The sequence below is a fragment of the Nycticebus coucang genome, chromosome 14, assembly GCF_027406575.1.
Source record: "Nycticebus coucang isolate mNycCou1 chromosome 14, mNycCou1.pri, whole genome shotgun sequence".
Classification (NCBI taxonomy): Eukaryota; Metazoa; Chordata; class Mammalia; order Primates; family Lorisidae; genus Nycticebus; species Nycticebus coucang.
The window spans coordinates 2,446,288-2,467,388 of NC_069793.1; the positions used below are offsets into that span (position 1 = coordinate 2,446,288).

The 21,101-nt window shown below is 57.8% G+C and overlaps 1 protein-coding gene across 3 annotated transcripts in view; it reads left to right on the forward strand.

The window, feature by feature from the left end:
• Positions 1 to 10,781, forward strand: part of KCNQ1 (potassium voltage-gated channel subfamily Q member 1) — a 408,725-nt gene extending 397,944 nt beyond the window's left edge. For all 3 annotated transcript variants that reach the window (XM_053560814.1, XM_053560813.1, XM_053560815.1), the window contains one exon: positions 9,579 to 10,781. In XM_053560814.1, the coding sequence (XP_053416789.1) occupies positions 9,579 to 9,799 (221 nt within the window). In that variant the 3' untranslated portion in view covers positions 9,800 to 10,781. The remainder of the gene's footprint in view (positions 1 to 9,578) is intronic.
• Positions 10,782 to 21,101: the final 10,320 nt, after the last annotated feature.

Genomic DNA, 21,101 nt, shown 5'->3' on the forward strand with positions numbered 1-21,101 from the left:
CTGGCCCCTTGCAGGCAGGACACTCCTGAGGCCAGCTAGGGACTGGCCAGCCTATGTGGAGCCTCGAGCCCCCATCCCAGGTCTGGCTCTGCTCCTCCCCCACCCACCTGCCAGGTGGCAAGGCAGCTCCCTGGCCTCTGTGCACCTGGGCACCACTGCCCAGGACTCCTTCCAAGGGAGGAGGCAAAGGTGCTCTGTGCCACCCAGAGAACTGTGTGCTCATGGGCCCCCAGCTCTGCCACTGAGCCTCTCCACAACCTCCAACCCCACCTGAAGTCAACATGGGTACCCATGCAGAGCTACCTTGGCGGGCTCAGTCAGGCACAAATGTCAGCCAGGGAGGGAGGAGAACATTAAGTGTCCGGGAGGGTGTGGCCCCATAGCACCAGCTCATGGGCATCAGCTGGGCACATCTGTGAAGGAGGCACACAACCTCCATGGGCTGTAGACGAGGGCAGAGGGTGAGCTGAGGGGCAGTCCAGGCATATATCCCATGGGAGAGGGGATGGAGAGGAAGTCTGGACTAGAGCCAGCTGGGGGCAGGGCAGCACAGGGCCCCAGCCCCATATCCAGGACTTTGTCTTTTGACCAGAACACAAAGCAGGCTTAAGCTCTGAGCAGATCTGGCCCAGGCAGGTGAGAGCGGAAGTCAGGGGATCACCCAGGTGAGGCGCTGGTTCCAACCCTCCTTCCCTCTTCCTTGTGGAACCCCAGGACCAAGCCACTGTTGTCTTTCGCCTCCACAAAGCAAGGTGCCATCCCATACCAAGGCACATCACAAGAGCGATCATTACGGCAGTTTGGTGTAGACCCCAAAGTAGATGATGTGTGAGGACCTTGGACAACTTGGGGTGAGCGGTGCCGGCCCCGTGCAGCAAATTCCACATGGAATTGTCGACTCCTAAAAAACTTAACTATGGTGACTGCCTTGCTGATGACGTGAACAGGCCCTGAGCACACATTCTGCACGTTTGGATTATACATTGCATTCTGCTCTGTAAAGTAAGCCAGAGAAGAGAAAGTGTTGAGGAAACCATAAGGAAGAGGAAACACGTTCCCTGCTCAGTGAGTGGAAGCAGACCTCACAAGGGCCTCAATCCCGGCCTTCATGATGCTGAGGAGGAAGGGCTGGGCTTGCTGCCTGGGGTCTCGGGGAGACAGTCCACGTGTAAGTCAAGCCCGTGTTGTTCAGGGGTCACGTGTACGAGGATAAGCAAATGCACTGGGGAAAGGGTAGACCAGTGGCGTAACCTCTAGAAGTAGGTCTGTGGGTCAAAATCAGAAATTTAAGGGTAAAATACAAATCAAAAAAGTACCAGAAAAAAGAAATATTTCAGCATTGGAAGAAGGCCACTCCAGGCATGTGTGAAGTCAGAAACCATAAAGGAGAAAATGGATAGCTCTGACCACTTGACAAAGTGAGGAAATAAATAAACCTTCTGTATGGCAAAACAAAAAGACAATAAATGCCATGAATCCATTCACAAGACAAATAGCACATTTGGAAAAAATATTTGTGATGTACATGTCAAAGGTCAAACTTTCTTAGCAGACAGACTCCCAACAAATCAATGAAAGTGAAGGGTCTTGGCTGGCGGTGGTGCCAGCCCCCTGGCCTCTGCTTCTCTGTCTAGCACCCACCCTTATGGGGCCCCTAGAGAATGTCCAGGGCCTCAGTCACTGACTCCAAAAATATTTGTGAAGCGCCAACTCTGGCCTGAGTGTGTCTACTGAGCTCTGGGAGGCTGCCGGGAATGACAGCGTGGAGCCTGGCCTCAGCAGCCTCCAGCAGGCAGAGGGACGCCAGGCAAGAAAATCAAGAGACTATGACATTTCAGGGAGTGGCAAGGGCTCCAAGGAGCACTGGGAGAGACAAGAAAGGAGGCACAATAGCCAGAGTGGTCAGGGGAGATTGCCCCGGACAGTGAGATGAGGTTATACAGTTTTCCAGGCAGAGAGAGAGAGAGCCCATGCAAAGGCCCTGGGGCAGGATGGGGATGACCTGCTCAGGGCCTGAGAGGAGGGGTTGGGGAGGACTGAATGAGGGGTGGGCTGAGGCGACGCCTCAGGGAAGTTGCTGTGGGGACTAGATTCTCCTGGCTGCAGAGGGAGGCACTCAGGCTGGAAGGGAAGTGGAGCCTGGCTGCCACCAGGGGCCATGTCAGTGACAAGTGATTGCAGCAGCCCAGCAGAGGAGGTTGATGGCCGGGGGGTGGTGGGGAGAGGACATTGGAAGGGGTGGATTGAGAGGCTGTGCTGCAGAGAACCAAGAACCCCCGGGAGTGGGGTGTGCAGTGAGCTCTGGGAAGCCTGGGCCCTTAGTGGCTTCGTGCGGACATCAGTGCCATTTTCCGAGATGGGAGAACAGGATCAGAGCAGACCTGGGAGGTGCCAGTCTCACTGGGGCCTGCTAAGCTGAGGTGCTGCTGACCCACATGCCTTGGAGATAGGGTCCTGAAACCCTGGGGACAGCACGCAGAGTTGAGTCTAGATCCAGGAACAGGGTGCAAGTGAGGTGGGCTGTGGTAGTGGTCCCAAGACCCCCTCCACAGTCAGCCTGGAACCTGGCACTGGGGAGGAGCCCCTGAGGGGACCCCACATCCCTCAATAGGCAGGGACTGGCCAAAGCATGTGTGAAGCTGGTAGAAGGGCCCTTCCCGGAACCCTCTCAGAGGGAAGCGGCCTGCACTCCTGAGGGTGGTCAGAAAGGGCCAGCCAGGACTGGAAGGCTCCAGAAAGGGTCTTGGGGTTGGCACTGACCATGCCTTCAGCCACTGGTGGTTCTGTGCCAAGCACTCTGCCAAGGGTGTGATTGATCATGGTGGTGCCCCAGGTCACCTGCTGCAGTGTGGTTGCCTTTGACTGCAGGGGCACAAGGGAAATCACTAGAACAGGCCCTTTCTTGATCTGCAGCCTCTGAGCAGATCAGCAAAGTGCTAGTCCACCAGCCCCACATAGGGCCAAGGTGTAAGTGGCTTCCTTGCTGCCCACGTCTCTGGGCTGAGGTTTGTGCCCAGCTTGGACATTGCCTGGGCAGAGGGCTCTGGAAGACAGGTGGAGTAGATGGAACGTTAGTGACTATGGGTTCCAGAGATGGTGGCACCTGACTCTCTATTAGGGAGAGGACACTTGGCCCCCATGCTGAGGGGCCCCTCTGATCACCCTTCAGCCACCTGGCCCAGTAGTATCACATGCTCATGGAGGAGGGGCAGTGCTGACCACCATGGCATGTGCAAAGGCCCAGGGGCCTAGAGACCCAGGCAGACACCCTAGGACCCTTTGGCAGCTTGGGGGACAATTTGGTGGAAAGTGAAAGGAACCATGCAAAATCACACCCTGGGCAGCTTGCACATTCTTGCACACCGTTTCCCACACCCTTATAGAGCCATGGGTGCACACGTGTGCATGCACACACATGTGCCAACTCACCCTGCATGCCACCATATGTGCAGCAATCATCCTGCATCCTCAGGCTGTACCACACACGTGCATCCAAGTAGTCCTTGATACTGTGGTTCTTGGGGACTTAACCACATGCCCAGTGCTGGGCTCTGTTTCTGCTCATGACATCTTACTGAGGGAGGAAGTTGAGGTTCAGAAAGACAAAGTGACTTCTCTAAGGGAGGAAATTGAGGTTCAGAAAGACAAGTGACTACCTGGGAAGTGGCAGAGGCAGGACCTGAACCTGGCAGCCTGTGTGCCTGTACATCCTTCACAGATCCAGGCCAGAGGCTGCACCACAGGGGTGCACTCTCACCTAAGGAGCTGTCCTGACATTGGTCACTCCTGCATCTGGTGGCCGTGGGCCAGACTCCGAGGCCATCTCTCCAGCTCGCTGGATGCATGTCGGCTGCCAACCGGAGGACAGCAAGTTCCAGCAGAGCAGCTACCCTGGGGACTGGCAGTAAAACCTCAGCAGTCAGAAACATGGATTTTTCTCCAAGAGCTAAAGCACTAAAACAAAGTCATAAACACAATTATACCAGCTCCTACCATAAATTACGGCGTTATGAAATGCCGTGATCTATTACCACTCATACCCAGCTCTGAGGCACCGGCCAGCCCACAGGCCCCGATGAGAGGGTGATTTATGGGTATTATTCCCCCATTCTCACCTTGGGGGATGGAGGTTCCCAGGCCCTGAGGAGACAGAGGGCTCAGGCAAGGCTCAAGTCACCGCTCTGGGCCAGTCCCACCCTACCCTACCCTCACCCCACTAGGGGACTCCCTGGGGGCTCTACAGCACCTGCTGAATTCATTCGATGATAACTGGGTCCTTGTAGAAGGACCCAGGTCACACTGAGGGTGCAGTGGGCCAGGCAAAGCCCAGGACCCTGAGCCCACTTCCAGAGAGAGAAAGGTGAGGAGCAAGCAGCCAACATGAGGTGCCTTGGAGAGCAAGTCTGGGGCTGCAAGACGGGCAAGGCTGCAGCACAGAGAGGGACATGGCCTTAGGTCAGTGGTGAGACCTGTGGTAGGGGTGTCACCTGTGTAAGCAGTGGGAACAGCAGGAACAAAGGCCCTGGGGCAGGCACGTGTCACCATGTTTGAGGGAAGTGGTCTGGGGTCTTGGGCAGGGGGACTGGGCTTCTCCTGGGAGTGAGGTAGGAGATGGCAGGGCACTGATATGATCTGGCTGTGTTTGGAAAGGATCACCACATAAGAAGGACGGCAGACTGGGCCATGGAGGGTGGGCCAGCTCACCTAGCCCTCCACGCTGTGTCTGGGCATGTGAGGCCTCAGCAGCATCGCTTGCAGGTACAGGCAGATGGGGGAGGCCATTCAGGCGCAGCCAACCCACAGCCAGGGGGGGAGGGAGGCGGTGAGCCCAGCGGCCCCTTTGTCCTGCTCCCTTCTAGTGTCTGAGAAGTGGGGGCTGCCCCCTCAAAAGGATGTTAAGTGAGGCATGTAAGACCTGGGCAGTGGAAGAGCCCTCTCACCAGCCCCTAACTTCTGCTTCAACTCATTCCTCTGCCCTGGTGGGCCTGGGTCAGCAGGTATCCCCACAGGCGGCCCTGGGCAGGCCACCTCCTATCATCAAGCTTCATTTTCCTTCTGTGCACAATGGGCCCAGACTGGATGCCTCAGGACCACTACTGGGGGCCCAATGCCCATGTTAGCCCACCCCACCCCTGCCTGGCTCGGGGGAGAGCATTAGAAGAGAAGGGGAATGCAGGAGGGAAGGGGAAAGTGGGTGACCAGGGACAGGTCTGAGAGTGTGGTTAACAGTGACATGCTGCCAGTTAGCTCTCCACACGGGCAGAGTGATGGCAGCCAGCATAGAGCTCGCTGGGCACCAGGCTTCCATGGCCCCTGTCCCAGGCCTGTACCCCCACCCTAGCTGCCTGCTGGAGCTAGGTACTGCCAATTCCTCAGTACCTCCTTTGAGTTTTGAGAATGTCTCAGTAACTGTCAGTTCCTCAGGGCGGACAGGACAGCTAAGGTGACCTTTGCACTATGGCCATACAGAGGGTCTGGGGCTGTCCCTAGAGGAAGCCCCTCCCTACCTTTAAACACTGACCAACAAAGGTCTCCAAGGAAGCACCAGCCGGTCAGACTGCAGGGCACCTCCTCAAGCCCAGTGCCCAGCCTCTGCTGCCCAGGTCTGGCCAGTCTAGCCAAGACAGCCCAAGGTGTCCACGAAACTGGGGCCTTTAGCAGTCCCAGGCAGGGATCAAGGCTGGGCAGGTTCTGCAAAAAATTCCCCTTGAAAGACTCTTTTTCAAGATTTTCTTCTGAAAACAAATTCCTAACCACATCAAACAGGAATGCCCGTGGCCTTGGGTGTGATCACTGAGCTGCGCTCTCTAACAAGCTATATTCTAATTGCTTTTACCTCTCTGAGGGTTACATGGGTGTCTTAAGGTTTTTAATTTGGTGGGTCAGAGCAAGGCTCCAAGCAGTGCTTATTTGCCTTGGCCTTCTAATCATGATCAAATTGCAAATCGGGACAACACCCCCCAAAACTGATCTATCCCAGCAGCTCTTGGGGAACCCACACCTGTGCCTGGAGTGGGCACTACCTTCCACTGAGGATGGCAGCTCTGCCCCTGGGCACCAGCTGGATGGGTCTCCCACAGCCAGGCTGTGGCCAAGGCCGCTCTCTCAACGGTCATTGTGCTAACCAGGCTCCTCCATCACCCCCAAAATCAAACACAGACACGAGATAAAAACAGTCTGTGCTCAGAGCACAGAGGGAGGAAGTGGGACAGACAACTTCCTGGGAAGTCGCTGCTCGGAGCTGAGCTCTGAGACTGAGGAGCATGATCTGAATAGCTGTGGGGACAGACCTGGCTATGAGTAGCAGATGGCCCACAGAGAAATGCGGGATAACCTTCACGCCTTGGCACCAGAGTGAGCCACTGAACGCTAGGAGAAAGGGCACAGCTCAGGGCAAGGGGAATCCATACCACCCTCCATGCACATGGTGGAGAAGGGCCTTGCCCATCAGGCTTGGGACTAAGGCTGGGAAGACCAGCAGGAGGTCCCAGAGGACCTTGTGGCTGACCAGGGAGAGCCCACATAGGTGACTGGAAGGACCCTGAAAGTGGCCAGAGGCTTTGGAGTTACCTGTTTGGTTAGAGATCTCCGTACACTCCTCTCCTGTCTCCCCAGACCTACCTTCCCCCAGTGAGGAGGACCCAGCCACACACCAGGCCCTGGATTCTGGCCTACACACTAGCTCACCCCTGGCGCCTCTGCCTGACTAATGGGAGCATGTCCCTGAAACCAGAGACCCTCATGAACCTCTCAAAACCCCAGTGGCCACGGGCAGCTTCAGGGATTGCTATAGCATCCCCCAGAGGCAAGCTCAGCCCTGGGGCCACCTCCCTTCTGCTCCACAGCCGGCAGAGCTCCATACCTGCTGGGCTCCCTGCCAAGAGGAGCATTGCCTCAGGTGGCTGGTGACTGGGCCCTCCCTGGCCACACCCTCAGCCCCCAGGTTGTCCCTGCCTGCAGCCAGCTCCCTCTTGTCACTTTACCCTGGGCATTCTCAACAGAGGCCTCAGGCCCCCCAGTCCATGTGGGGCTTCACATCATCTGTGATGTATTTGGTGGCAATAAACCATACCCTTTATGCCTAGATGTTCCAGCACTGGAAAGTGAAAATTTATGAAACCACAAATGATCATCTGTGATGTATTTGGGACTTTAATTAATGCCAAACCAATCGATAGCCAAGCGTAGTTAGAGCAACATTAAGCCACACAGGACCAGCCTCATTCAGCATGGGGTCAGGACAGCCAAGTGGCCCCCAGGGATCAAGCCCAGCTGCAGCTTCCATTTGCCACAAACTTGTAGGTCCCTGGGACTCAGTTTCCCCATGGGGACCCTGAACCCCAGGTGACTGCCAAGGCCCTAGGGCAAGAGCAGGCAGCAGGAGCTACAGCGGTCTGGTGTGCAGGGCACAGAGGGGCTGGGCCCTGCCTTTCCTCAGGCTGAACATGCTTCCCATAGGCCTTGGCCTCCCTCTGTTCACACTAGCACTCCACTGGCACTGACACTGGGTATTCCCTCATGGCGGCACTGTGGTCCCAGCATGGACCCTGGGGTGAGGACTGCAGGGGGCAAGAGGACAGCCACAGCAGCCCTAGCCAGCGACCTCAAAACAAGACCCCTTCTCCTGGTCTCAGTGTCTGCATCTGTGGGGTGGGGTGTAGACCTCTTGGGTGGTCCGCAATGGCTTTGCAGAGGGCTAAGGTGTTGGCAGGTGCCTACAAAGGGGAGCTGAGAGGCCCCAGACCCCTACCTGGGCCAAACCACAGAAGTCTGTACCCTTTTGCTCCATAACCTGGGCTCCCACCACAGATTTGTCTTGGAAAAATATAAGATTAGGGCCCTTCTGGCATGGCTGACCAGACTTCAGACACACAGCCACCCCTGGGCCAGGATGATTGGATCTTGGACTCAGCCCCAACACCTGAAAGACAGGTGGGCAGGAGCCTCGGCAGCCTCTGCCTGGGGCTGTCACTAGTCAGGGCCAAGAGGTGGGTCCCTGGAGCTCTCCCTCAGGAAGGCCACAGGCCCAGCCTCCCAGGTAGAATGTGCCTACTGGGGCCTTCTGGGCTGCTGGGATAGGCATTCTGGCCCCCACTGAGGGGAGACCTCACCCCTCAACTCAGCCTCAGGGGTCTACTCTGCCTGGCCACCTGTGCCTGGCCTCTGTGAGAGGAAGGAGGGCTGCTGACCACAGCGCCCATCCTTTGGGGCTGGAGCCTGGCTGGTCAGCTGCTCAACTTCTGGCTCACACAAGTGTATGTCCACTTTACCTGGCAGCACCTCCCCTGGAGCTCTCTGCCCCCACAATTGAGCCCTCAATTCCAACCTAGCTTTCCTGCCACAGCCCATCTGGTCCAGTCAGCAGTGGGGTCCAGGTGGGCCCAAGGGGGCAGCCCAGGGCACAGACAGCCCGTACCACAGGTGCACGTCCCAACCACGTCCGCAGGGCTGGTGGTTGGCACCTGGCTGAGTCATCCACATGGCTTTTGTCTGGAAAGCCTGAGGCAGCTCTGCCCCGTGTACAAACTGGCCACCTCCTTTCTGGTCTTTCCAGGGCTCTGGGAGCCTCTGGTGGGGTGGCAAATGGAGCACCCTGAGGGATCACACCCAGGGAGGCTGCAGTCTGAAGGACCAGAGAGCCCAATCACTGGCTTGGCACCTCCTCCTGGCCCAGCCCCAGGAAAGAACCCTCACCCTGGACACCCTTGCTCCCCTCCCTTCCTCAAGGCATGCCCTGCTTCCATTTCCCTCCTGGGGCTTCTCTGCTGACTTCACGGCCGAGCAGCCTCTGTGGAGCACCGATTCTGCACTGAGTATGTCTCAAGACCTGTCCTGCCTCAACCTCCCTGCCACCCTCACTGGGTGGCCACCTCGGCATATAGCTTAGCACAGAGCAGGCCCTTGATGAATGCAAGGTGGAGGCCGCACTCTGGCCTGGGAGAGTGGGCACCGCCCGGGCCAGCAGGGACTGGGTAGATGAGGTGTGTGAAGATGGCAGTTTCCCTGCCAGGTTAGAGAAGTGGTGCCTAGGGGTGACAGGAGCCCCCACCCCACAGAAAGCCAGCCTTGGGGCCTGCAAGTCCACCTGAGGCCTCTGCTACTTAACCCCACATGTACCAATCCCATTACGCTCTGTCCCTCCAGGGTGGGCACTCACAGCTCCAGCTTCCCTTGGCACCTTACCCCAAAGGCCCCCTAAGCCTGGCCCTAGGGAGCCAAAGATGGCAGTAAACCCTACCCTTTATGCCTAGATGCCACCTAGGAAGCCTGGCCAGGGGCCAGCAACCCCGGGATGCTGAGGAGAAGCCTCTAGCCACCAGGGCAGGGGCTGAGGGTCAAGGAAGAGAGGATCTCTCCCTACCCAGGGTCTCCCGATGTGTGGACAATGGGATTGGTACATTGGTACAGGGACTCAGCACACAGCCACCTGTCCCAGTGGGCAGGCACATACACAGTCTGCACACACAGCACACGGTGGCCCTTCCCCCCGAAACCCCGCCTCCCAAGTTCAGGCCCTGGGCTTGTGGCACACCTGGCTGGCTCCTACCACCAGCTCACATCTGCCTTTATCCCTGCAGGTGACACAGCTGGACCAGAGGCTGGTGCTGATCACCGACCTGCTCCACCAGCTGCTCTCCTTGCACCGTGGCAGCCCCCCTGGGGGCTCCCTTGGTGGAGGCGGGCCCCTGGCAGTCCAGCCCTGCGGCAGCAGCAACACCATCAACCCCGAGCTCTTCTTGCCCAGCAGCCCACTGCCCACCTACGAGCAGCTGACTGTACCCCAGAGGGGCCCCGATGAGGGGTCCTGATGGAGGCTGGAATATTCCACCCCCCCAACAGCCCCTTCAGCCGGGGGCACCGACCTGGCCATGGCCACCTCCTGCCAGGCCAGAGAGAACAGCCCCACTCTCCAATGCCCCGGCCCCCGTGGGCCATGCTGTCTGGCACAGCCTGACCTTAGGGACCCTCCAAGGCCACCTCTTCCTGGCCAGGGAGTACTAGAAGTTTGCTGGGTGTGGGGCTCCCTCTCAGGCCTGAGCAGTCACCCTTACCACTCAGGCCCCCACATCCTGAGGGTGACATAACTTGCATGGTGGTTGGACACAGGGCAGGGGATACTTCCCAGGGCTAGGCATCCAGAGTGCCAAGCCCAGCCCATGTTTGGCCAGAAGCAGCATAGGCTGAGACCAGACCTACCTGGTCGCCCAGGGGCTTCCTCAGGGGAGACACAGGAACAGCCTGGAAAAGTCTGTGGGTGCCTCTACCCCAGCCTCGAATCCTGGCCCAGCCTGGCCGACTAAGAGTGGCTGCGATGAAGGTCCAGGAGCCACTCAGAGGGTGCCCTGGGTCCCTCACTCTCAAGAGATGCTGACCCCACAGACAGGGAAATACAGGGCTGCTCCTGAAACCACAGATCTCAGTGAGGGCCACCACTTCCCCAGGCCATGTCAGAGTGAAGGGTGTTCACCTCCCCTGCTTGCACTGGCAGCTTCTCATCATGCTGGCAAGGAGGGTCCCCTGAGCTCCACTCTGCATGCAGCCCCCACTCCAATTCCTATTCTGAGCAGCTGGACACACAGGAGACACCATGTCCCCACCCCACCCACCCCCTACCAGCTGAGCAGAGAGGAGTCACAGTTTCTACATGGAACAGGGGTTCCTTCTGGGCATTATGTCTCAAGAAATCAGTAACTCGTGGTGATTTGGAATCTGTGTTTTAGTAAGTTTCACGGTGCGATTTTGGTTATTAATCATACAGCCTTTTCCTAATAAACGTGGAGAATCACAGGCTGGTCTGGGCACTACTCTTCTCTTGATTGCTGGGACATCAACACATCTTTGGGACAACCTAGGGCTCAGCCTTGGCCCTCCCTACCAGCTTCCCCCCAGGCCCTGCCCAGAGCATCCCTGACCCCCAAGACTTCCTTTAGGTGCAGGTGGCCACCAAACAGGAGGTCCACATCTGCAGACTGAGAGGGCCAGAACTCAGATTAGAGGGGCTGCAAGATGCCAATAGAGGTCCAGCCCAGCTCCAGGTCCCTCTTGGTCTGGGCTCTGGTGGCCCCAGCACTTCTCCTGGGGTGGCCCTGGCCACAGAGTGATCACTGCCTGTCTCTGCAGACCCTGTGGCCCTGCGGCAGGTGAGCCCAGTCGGGGCCTGCTCTAGTTGGGCTTGTGGTCTGAACAGCATCCTCTGAGGACAGATGCAGACTCAGCTTCTCTATCCCCCCAGGCCAGACACACTCTCCCGGTTCCCGAGGACTGGACTCTACAGGGGTGTGGTGCCAGGAAGGGCCATCAGTAACATGACAGTCCTAAGCAAGTCCAGTCTCCTGGGTAAGGAGTGTGTGCAGGTGGGCACCCCACCCACGCCCCGCCCTGCACTCGGGGCTCCGCGCACAGCCCTTCCTCCTGCAAATGGACATTCAGCTGAGACTGGAGTCCCATCTGCTGTACCCACATCTCACAGCTATTCAACCATTTTTGTCCTTTGAGACTTCATCCCCTCCTGACCTCCTTCCAGATTGCACCCTGAAATCACCTCCATCAGGGGCGGGGGCACCTGAGATTTCAAAAATGGGGCTATCCCAAGTCCACTGGGGACCAGGGATAGAGGCCTCCATGAGGAATGCTGTGGGGAACCCACTGGAGGGGCCATGGTGGGAGGGGCCATGGCTCTCACCATGATGTCTTGGAGCCCCAACCTACACCCTCATGGGTGGGAGTGACTTCTCTGAGAGAAGGGAGCTGTTGTTTCCATGTTGGGTAAATATTCGTAAAAACCCTAGGATGCAGAGCCCTCCACAGCGCCCAGCCCAAGAGACTGCATCATGGACCCCGCACAAAGTACCCGAGTGCTCCGCCCTAGATGGACCATTGCAGCCCTCTCGGGTGTGAAATGCAATTTACCTGAAATAAAGCCCAATTATGGAATTAGCTAATTAAAGCACGGTGGAGGCTGAGCCAGGCCGCTGGGCGCTCAAGGCCCGCCAGTGCCCATGGTCTGAGGGAACAGATGGTGCCCCGGCCCGCCGTGCCGGCCACATTCCTTCACTCTGTCCCCCAATAAGTGACCTAGACAGCACACGACCATCTGGTGTGTGACACGTCCTGTGGGCCCCGGACAATGGCCCGGCAGACCTCTCCGTGAGAGAGCCGTCGCCCAGGCAACGGTGGCATGTGCAGCCCCGACCCATTCATGGCCCCTCCCTCGGCCCCTTTCTTCGGGCCCTTTGTGGGCCCTGCCGTGGCTGCCTGGTGCTCTGGCTGACAATATCCCTGAGTATTTGTCCACAGAGGCTGGCCTTTGTCTCCAAATTGGGCTCCCTTATTGAGGTCCTCAGTGTCCAGTGGGTGCCAGGAGCATCTGCCGGGGGGCCAGGAAGGGGCCACTCCTGCTTCCTGGGCACCCTCCTCCTCTGCCCTCCCCCCCCCACCATGGTCTGGCTCAGTGGCACCTGTTGGACACTGGACTTGGCCCTGGCAAGCCAGACTCTAGGGCTGGCATCTGCCAGCAGAAGTTTTCCCATCTTAGGGACAGGGGGCCAGGGAGGCCTGTGGCCCCTCATTGCCCACCCCTACTCTGCCGGGCCTGGACCAAGCATATAGCAGGTGCATACTTTACACAGTAAAGAAAGCCAGACAAACCACCTGGGGGATGACTTTGAGCTCCACCTCCTTGCTGCACCCCTGCTACTGGCTTGACCCTCAGAGCTCCTTCCTAGCCCCTCCTGCATCCAGCCTCACTCCTCTGAGCCCCCTGCCCCTCACAGCTACAGGGAGCTGTCCAAACCCCAGGTGGCTATGCCCTATCCTACTCTCACCGGAGCCCACCCTGCCAGCCAGGCAGACTCCCACCTCCCAGCTTCTCCCTGCATCCATGTGGGCCCCAGACTTCCAGTGGGCACAGCCTCTTCCCCACTCAGGACCAGCTTCAAGCACCCTCTCAGCAGGCAGACCCTGCAGGGAGGGGTCAGGCGCCATGCCCACCAGACTACCATGGCGGGGTGGCGGGGGTGGCACTGTGCAGGGACGTTGGGGCCCATGGGGAGGCTGCAGCTAGGAGTGTCTGGCACAGACCTGGCCCAGCTCGGGTGCTCAAGGAAGGCGAGTAAATGAAGGAACAAAATGAGAGTTGGAAAGAGACCGACCTGGACCCAGGCAGGGGATCTGTACCCTGGGAGGGGATCTGTACCCTGAGCCCCTGAAGGGGGACATTAGGCCCCACACGGTTCCAAGCCCCGCACTTCCTCCTACAACTCCTACTATTGGAGGCACCCAAGTGAGGCAGAAGGTAGAGGAGGTAGACCCAGGGAAATGTGGGGTCACCTACAGGGGCAAGGGCCCCTGACTTAGAGGACCCTTCCTAGCTAAGCTGAAAGCTGCCTTCCCCAATGCCCTGGCCTAGCATGGGACCTTCGGCGTATCCACACCTCTGCTTTCTCAGCCTCTTTCCTGCCTCTGACCTATCCCTGTGCCTGGGGGAGACTCAGCACCCTGACCCTTTCTGTCCTTAGCCACTGTGGCTCTCACCAGGTCAGCCAGGGTCCCAGACATAGCCAGGCCCAGGGCATTCTCAGGGCAAACAGAGCCCCCAAAACAGAGCTTCAGTCACCACTGACCTCTAAGAGCAGGGATTCGGGCCCTCTCCACCCAGGCCCTTCTCAACCCCATAGTGCAAGGGGCCCTCAGAAAGAAAATACAGGAGACCCAAGGCTAGGGGCATGGGAGCCCATAAGCTGTGTCCTCCAACCTGGCCAGCCAGCTCCTATGTCTTCACCCGCTTAAGGGGGGAGTGGCCTACAGCTCCTGCAGTCCAGGTTGGTTAAAGGTGAGCGATCTCAGCACTGGCCCAAGACATTCACCCCAGAAAGGTCTTCCCTAAAGACAGGATCATGGCCCATTGAAGGCTGGGTGCTACTACCCCCATTCCAAGGCTTCTAAGGCCAGGGCACCAGCTGTTGGCCCCCAACTACAAGCCCTGGCAGGGTGACAGGGGTGGAGGTCTGTCCTGAGCCCCAGTTTTCTCTCTCCATGTGCTTCTGTGACCCTTTGGCTCTGAGCCTGGTACTTGACTTTCTTCTCAGCATCCCTGCGAAGCACCCAGGGGTGGCAGGGGCTGCATGGGGCCCTCCTTCTATCCTAGCTGCTCCTGCATCCCCCATGACCTGAGGTGCCTGATGAGATGGAAGGTGGAGGAGGGTGACAGTTGGTCCAGGGTAGCCCTGCTGGACACCAGGGAACACTCAGGCCCCTCCTCCCCTCCACTTCCCTTCAGACCTTACCCTGTGGCACCAGAAGGGACACTTAATTCCCAGTGCTGCCCAACACATATCCCTTGGGCACGGGTTTCACCTAGGTCCAAGGAGTGACTCCTCTGCCAAAGAAGACATAAGAAGGCAGACGGGGCCCAGGCCAGGCTCAGAGGATGGAGTCCAACTGGTTGCCCTCCTGGGGCCTCAAGCACCCCATCTCCTCTTGATTCCTGGGTGTAGACCCAGGTGAAGGTTCATCACCTGGGGACCACAGTGACGGCCACCTGCCTATGGTTCTGGAAACACCCACTGCCTCTTGTCCCCACCCCACCCCATCTCCACCTTGTTCAATTAAATACTCTTGAGTTTCCAGCCTACTGGAATCACAGCTGAGCGATATCAAAGCAGGGAGTGTGGACTGCTCAGAATCAGTTATGCCAGCGGCTTCATCTTCCCACCAGACTGGTGCCCCAAGAAGCTGGTGGCAACAGCAAAACCATGGTGAGCCAGTGTCAGGGTGCCCCAGGGCAGAGAGATGGTCAGAGCAGAAAGGCCGCAGAGCCCTTCGGTCCCCTCAACCTGGTATAGACAGGGAGATCAAGGCCAGGGGAGGGCAGGCCCAATGCAGCACCTGTTTGTGAGACGCTGCTTTGGAAAAGCCTCAGAGAAGAAATGGGACTTACAACAATAAGGACGTCCACTGCCGGGCCAGAGGGCAAGTAGGAAGAGACTGGCTGACAAAGCGCTAGCCTTCCTGAGTCACAGGAATGGGCCAGATCTAAGGAAAAGAAGCTGAGGAGCAAATCCCCAGGTGTCTGAGCAGGCTGAGAAGCCATAAGCATGTGCCTGCCTGACATGGCCAGGGCCAGCCTGTTGCTCAGGACACTGGTTCCAAGAAGGTTGCCATTGCATCTGCTACCCAGAAAAATCCAACCGTCCCAGGGTGGTCCTCAAGAAACTTTTACAGCGTGACTACTGATGAAATTCACCAAACACCACTGCCACCATGGTGAATGTGGAGGACGGCAGCAGGGTGACAGGAAGACGGGAGCCAGAAGCCAGGGATATCCTCAGCAGAACCCGAGAGCCATTCTCTTGCTGTGTGCCCTGGCCAGGGGCCCAGACTTCTCTGAATTCCAGTTTGTCATCACAGCCCCAGCTTCCCAGAGCTGACAGCAGGGGACTAAGCATGAGAGGACACTTCAAGACAGTCACAGCAATTCAAGACCAAGCGCCAATAACAGCTCGCTATGCACGGGGGACAAACGCACTAGCCGTGCTCCTCAGCTCAGGAACGTTTCCATGGATCGCTTAGCACCAAACCACTTGGGATGAAGCCATCTCTCACGACAGCCCTTGGCAGAGCTGCCAGGCAGTGCCTGGCTCAACAGAGGTGGTCGCCGGGGCCAGGACCTCAGATGCCACCTAGTTCTCCAGGAATGGTCAGGGGAGGTCCTCGGTGGCCCAGAGTCCATGTGGGAGAAAAGCCCCCACTGCTAGGCTGCATGGTCCCCATCAGACAGGGCCAGAAGATCTGCCAGAGGAGTCTCAGGAGGGCAGACAGGGAGCACTCACCCAACTATGTCCTCAGCCACCCCAAGAAGGCTGGGCCTACAGCACCTAAGCTGAGAAGCATGGGCATAACAGGTGAGGAAAGAGGACGTCCTCAGTGGGAGAAGCCACAGCCCAGGATGCCTCAAGGCCCTCAGGGCAGAGACGAAGCACTAGCCTTCCCCGGTCAGAGCTGATGCTGGGCCTGGGCAGGCTCTGGGAACCACAGCATGGCCTGGAAGAAGGGCCTGCCCTGGGGATGGGCAGGAGGCCCCACAGGAGGGACTTTCTAAAGAGGTGTTGTCAGAACAGTGGCTAATGTCATTAAGTAATTTCAAAGGGTCTTAATTGAATCCCCTCTCTCATCACAGTATTGTGTCAAAGGCCTTAGAGGGAAAAGCCAGTGACAGACAATTGGCTTGGGTCTTTCACTTGACTGGCTGCCCCGTGGCATGGGAGCTGCCAGCTCTCACTCTGCCAGTGACTCTGCTCTTGACCCCAACGCAGGCCTGTCTCTTCTCTGGGTCTCCATCTGGTCTGATCAGGGAGCAGCCAGCACCCCACAGGGGGCCACCGCTCCAGAAAGGGGCCTGGTGTACATGCCGTACAAACCACAGACACCACAGCTGCTGAGCGTCATCACTTACAGAAAGGGAAACTGAGGCACAAGTGGCCACAGAGCTTCTGAAGCCTGTAAACTTAAGCCAGATGCCTAACCACTGTGCCCTGGTTTCCCCAGCTGGGACCACATCCTACCCCTCAAAGCTACGAGCAAGGCCAGAAGCTTGCCGCAGGTGTTTCCTGAATGTCCCATGTGTAACTCAAGTCCCCAGGGGTCCTGTCAGGGTTATTGTGAATCCCCCCTGGATGCCCCACATCTGCCTTGGACATTACTTCTCAAGGTACAGACAAAACTTTCTTATTGCATGTTCCCAAATACCCAACAGCCCAGAGGCTGGAGAAAGCTGGGCTCTTTAACACACACACAACACACACACAAACACACCTCTCCCCTCTCCGAGGGATTAACCTTAACCAGTGGGTGTTGAGGGCTCTGGGTCCACCAGCAGTGGCCTGCAGGTCAAATTCACTGGGTACGATGCAAGCCTTTCTGTGCGGACCTTCTTACTCTTCTGGCCCTCAGCATAGAGTTCTTCCCATGGCTGCGACCAAAATCGCTCTCCCAGACCTACTCCATGTGGCCCTGAGGAGCAGGCTGGTCCCTGTGCTCCAGAAAGATCTTTCAAGCATGCAGGGAATAGTTGAGGTTGGAAGGTGCCTCCTCCCAGGCCTGCTCCCTACCCCGACTCCCCTGGCTATGACCACTGGTCCTTTTCTCCAGACAAGCAAGGAGGGCACACCCAGGTTGGGGTGTGGGTAGAATAAATGGATAAATGACTGAATGACTCTGCCAGAAACACTGCCAAAAAGAGGGCTTCCTGCTCCTCCTAGTCCCATCTCAGCCCTCCCTAGCTGTGTGAGGAGGAATAAGGGCGACCACTGGAACAATGTGTCTGAGCACCTGCCACGAGCCTGCTAAGGCTGGATGCCACTTACTCGATGCTCCTGAGCCCCATGTGATGGCACAGCAAGAGGGTCCAAGGCCATATCTGCCAGACTCCATATGCCCCCAGTCCCCTTGCTACTAGGGGAGTCCAGGCAATACTACCCCAAGATGATTGCTTTGGGGCTGATCCCCTCAAACTGAGGATGCCAGAGCAGACCACGGGGGTACACCCTGCAGGGACTTCACCCCTCCTCCCTCCCCTCCCATAACCCCAGTTGCCCCCAGAAGCCCCAGGCCCTGTCTCCTGCAGCTCAGGATGCCCATCGCCTCACCCTTCAAGTGTCACATTTGTGGAGCTCCTTCATGTGTACAGAAGGAAAATGGCTTTTCCTCTTAATCTGCCTCATGTCAGTTTAACCTGTAGCCTAGCCCAAGAACAAGATGTGTAGAGGGAGCCATTTTTCATGTGCCTATACCACCCAGACCCCTGTGCCTACCACAAGGTTCAAGGAAAGGACAAGCTGCCCTGGGGAGGGGAGAGGCAGGCAGGCAGGGAGGCAACCCCAGCCCCTGGTGCCCACTGACACACTCCTCTCCTGCGACCAGCCTCAAAGTGAGCTGGGCAGAGCTGTGTCCTGAAAATGTTTCACAAACCCTGCATGCATGCCCAGGTAGCTTCAGTTACCTGGCGCCTGGCTGACCCAGCCTCCAGAAAGCCGTGCCAAGGCCTGGCACCACTGCCCTCAGCCTCCCCTCTTCCTACCAGCCTGCCGAGAGGCCTCATGGTGTAGGCAGATTGCTTTCCCAATGCCGACTAGGCCCTGTTCCCCTGGGGAAAAGGCCTCATTGTTCCCCAATCCTCCACTGGCCACCGCCTGGCTCAGGAGACACTCAGGCTCCAGGCTATGAGGTCACCAGGCCTCCACAGAATCCACCTGCAGCCGCACCAGTCCAGGAAACTGAAACCCAGTAGCAGATGACAGCCGTGGTTGACAGGACAGAGTGCCCATTCAGCCTCCTCTGGAGCCATCCTGGCCCGACCTGGGACTGCCTCCCTGCCTGGGCCCTCCCACACCTGAGCACTGGCCTTCCCGAGCCAGTGCTGCCAGGAAAAGTGTGAGGATGGGCGGCAAAGGTGGCAGAGACCCTGAAACACCTTCAGGACCATACAAACAGCAAGCAGCCCAGAGCAGGCTCAGGGGACCCTGCAAGTCAAGAATTAATGTCCCCCCTACCTAGGCCTGACGCTAGTCGAGCAAGAATTACTGCCCTCATTCCATGAATGAGGAACCCAAGGCTGGAGTGCTTACTCCCCTGTCCAGCACTGCCCTGGCCTGCCTTGAGGGTGCCCTCCCAGTGAGCAGATGGAGAGAGTGGCTGGAAGGACAAAGGGCTAGGCGCACAAGGAAGGCCAAGGCATGGAGATTCTGGGACCTGTTTCACAGATGGGCAGCTGAGGCAGCAGCCTAGGTGCAAGCTGGTCCTAAGTCACCCTTCAGCCCCACCACCGTGTGTCAAGGAGAGACGCTCCTGCCTCACCCCTCCCCTCTTTAACTTCCTATGAGAGAAACCCAGAGTGGCCTGAGGCCCTGAGCCCACCAGCCACAGCCATCCTGCTGGCCTTGCACCACCCCACACTCCACGCCAGCCCCGGCCTCTGCATCTGGACAGCGGCTGGGCTGGAAGGACGCTGGCTTTTCCGCCCTGACTTCAGCCAAACCCCTGAGGATTCCAGGGAGGAGAACAACCAAGTCTGTGCCCTGGTGGGCCCACAGAGGATATAGGGGGCCAGGCCTCAGCCACAGGGAGAGAGAAGCCATCTCCCTTTAACAGTTCTCCAGCCTGGGGTCTCTAACAGACTGGCCACAGGAAGAGAGGGCTGGAGCAAGCAGGACAGTGAGGTGAGCTACGCCCCTGGGCATGAGCACTGGCTGGCCCTGCCTGGCCCAGTGTCAGTCTCGGGGCCTTCAGCAGGGCAGGGAACAGCAAACTCTGAAGCCAGACCCAGGTCCCAGTGCTCTTGTCCGGCTGCCCTCCTGTGTGGCCAGGACTTGGGCCCCACCCCTAGGCTCATAAGCAGCTCTGCCTTCCACACAGGCAGGTCCATGAGCTGCCTGTCACTCAGCTCTTCTGCCCCACTGATCACACTGAAAAGAGCACCCTGTGGCCAGGAGACATGAATATCGGTTCCAAACCCCCTCAGGAAGCAAGAACTAGAAATGCAGGCAGGAGGAGGTGCGTCTCCAGGTCCCACCCACTGTACAACAGCCACCCAGCTCCTCCCAAACGCCACCCGGTGGCTCAGTTGCCTCTTCTATTGGACTTAGCAAACTCCTACTCATCCTCCAAAGCCCAGAGCAAGGGGCTCTTCTTCCTTGATGCCTAGGCTCTCCACTCATGGTACTTGGCCCCCACGGCAGACATTGTGAAACAGGGCAGAGTCCCTCCAGGGGTTCACAGGTGTGATGCATGGCAGGAAGAGCCCTTGGGAGTTAGTAAATGGGAGCCTGCAAGGAGCCACTTCAGGCTGGACCAGTGACCTCCTAAGGACAAAGACCTGTGGCTAGAGTTGTTCCCAGCATGGAACAACAGCCTGCTGACAACTGGCCCTGGCCCTGGCCCTGGAGAAGGGAACACTCAAGAGAAAGTAGGGCTCTGTCCTGGTCCTCCCACTGTACCTACCTCCAGCACCTGGCTCCCCAGACCAGCCCCACTACAGCCCCACAGAAGCACATTTAATATATGTGGTACTTTGAAGGCAGCTTTGAGGGGTTTCAACCTGTCGTTCCTCCACAGGTATTCCTGCTGATGCTAAGAGAGCCAGGGCCATGGGCCCAGCCCTGAGCACGGACAGTAGTCACCACCATCCTGCTCTGCTTCGCTGTCCCAGACATCTCATACCCTCAACCTTGTCTGGTGAACACTGCAGCTCCCAAAGCACACCTGAGGTCACCCTGGTGGTAGGGTAGGAGGTGGTGCTCTGCCCATTCACCAAGCAAAAACCCAAAGCTGCTGGAGAAAGGCCTTTTGGCTCACACAGCTCTCAGTCCAGAGACTTTTGCCCCACCTCACATGCATGGCCCACAGTAGAGGCCAGGGGTCCTGCAGCCGCATCACAGATGGGGGAGCCCCAGCCCTCAGGATGACTAGTGCCCATATCTGTGGCCCAGTGCTATGCTTTGTGCCCACACCCTCCCTGTCTGCACTGGCCCCTGGATGCCCAATTACTAAGAAAATTAGTTAACAGAGTAATTTTCACTAGGGTGTTATTGACTTCTCAGTTTTAGCTTGCACTTTCTGACAGTATTTGCACCCCAGGAGAAACTGAAGAAGACCTTGTATGAGCACCAAAGTATGAGTTTCTGGGCAGACTGGAGATGTGTCCGGCTCCTGCTATGGATGCGTGACGCAGTCTAACAGTCCCAACCTTAGGGCCCAGCCCCCACCTCAACACCCTCCTTCACTGCACTCTGCACAGAATAGGGGTCTCAGCCCCATCCTGTTGACAGGCCACAGCCTCTCCTTCAGCCTCATTCAAGATTCAGCTCAAGCCTCTTCCTCCACAAAACCTCGTCACCCTCGGGCTGGGATGGGGACCCCTTCAGCCACACCAGGAAACAGTACTGAATGGCCAGGCAGGAAGACTCTACAGAGTCACTGTGGACAGCATCACCAAGGCTCCCACTCGTCCCTCTGGGGGCGGCGAGACCCAGGACAGCCACACACTATCCTTTGTGCCTCACAGGGGTCCTGGGGTTGCTACAACAGTCTAACTTGGGCCCCAGCCC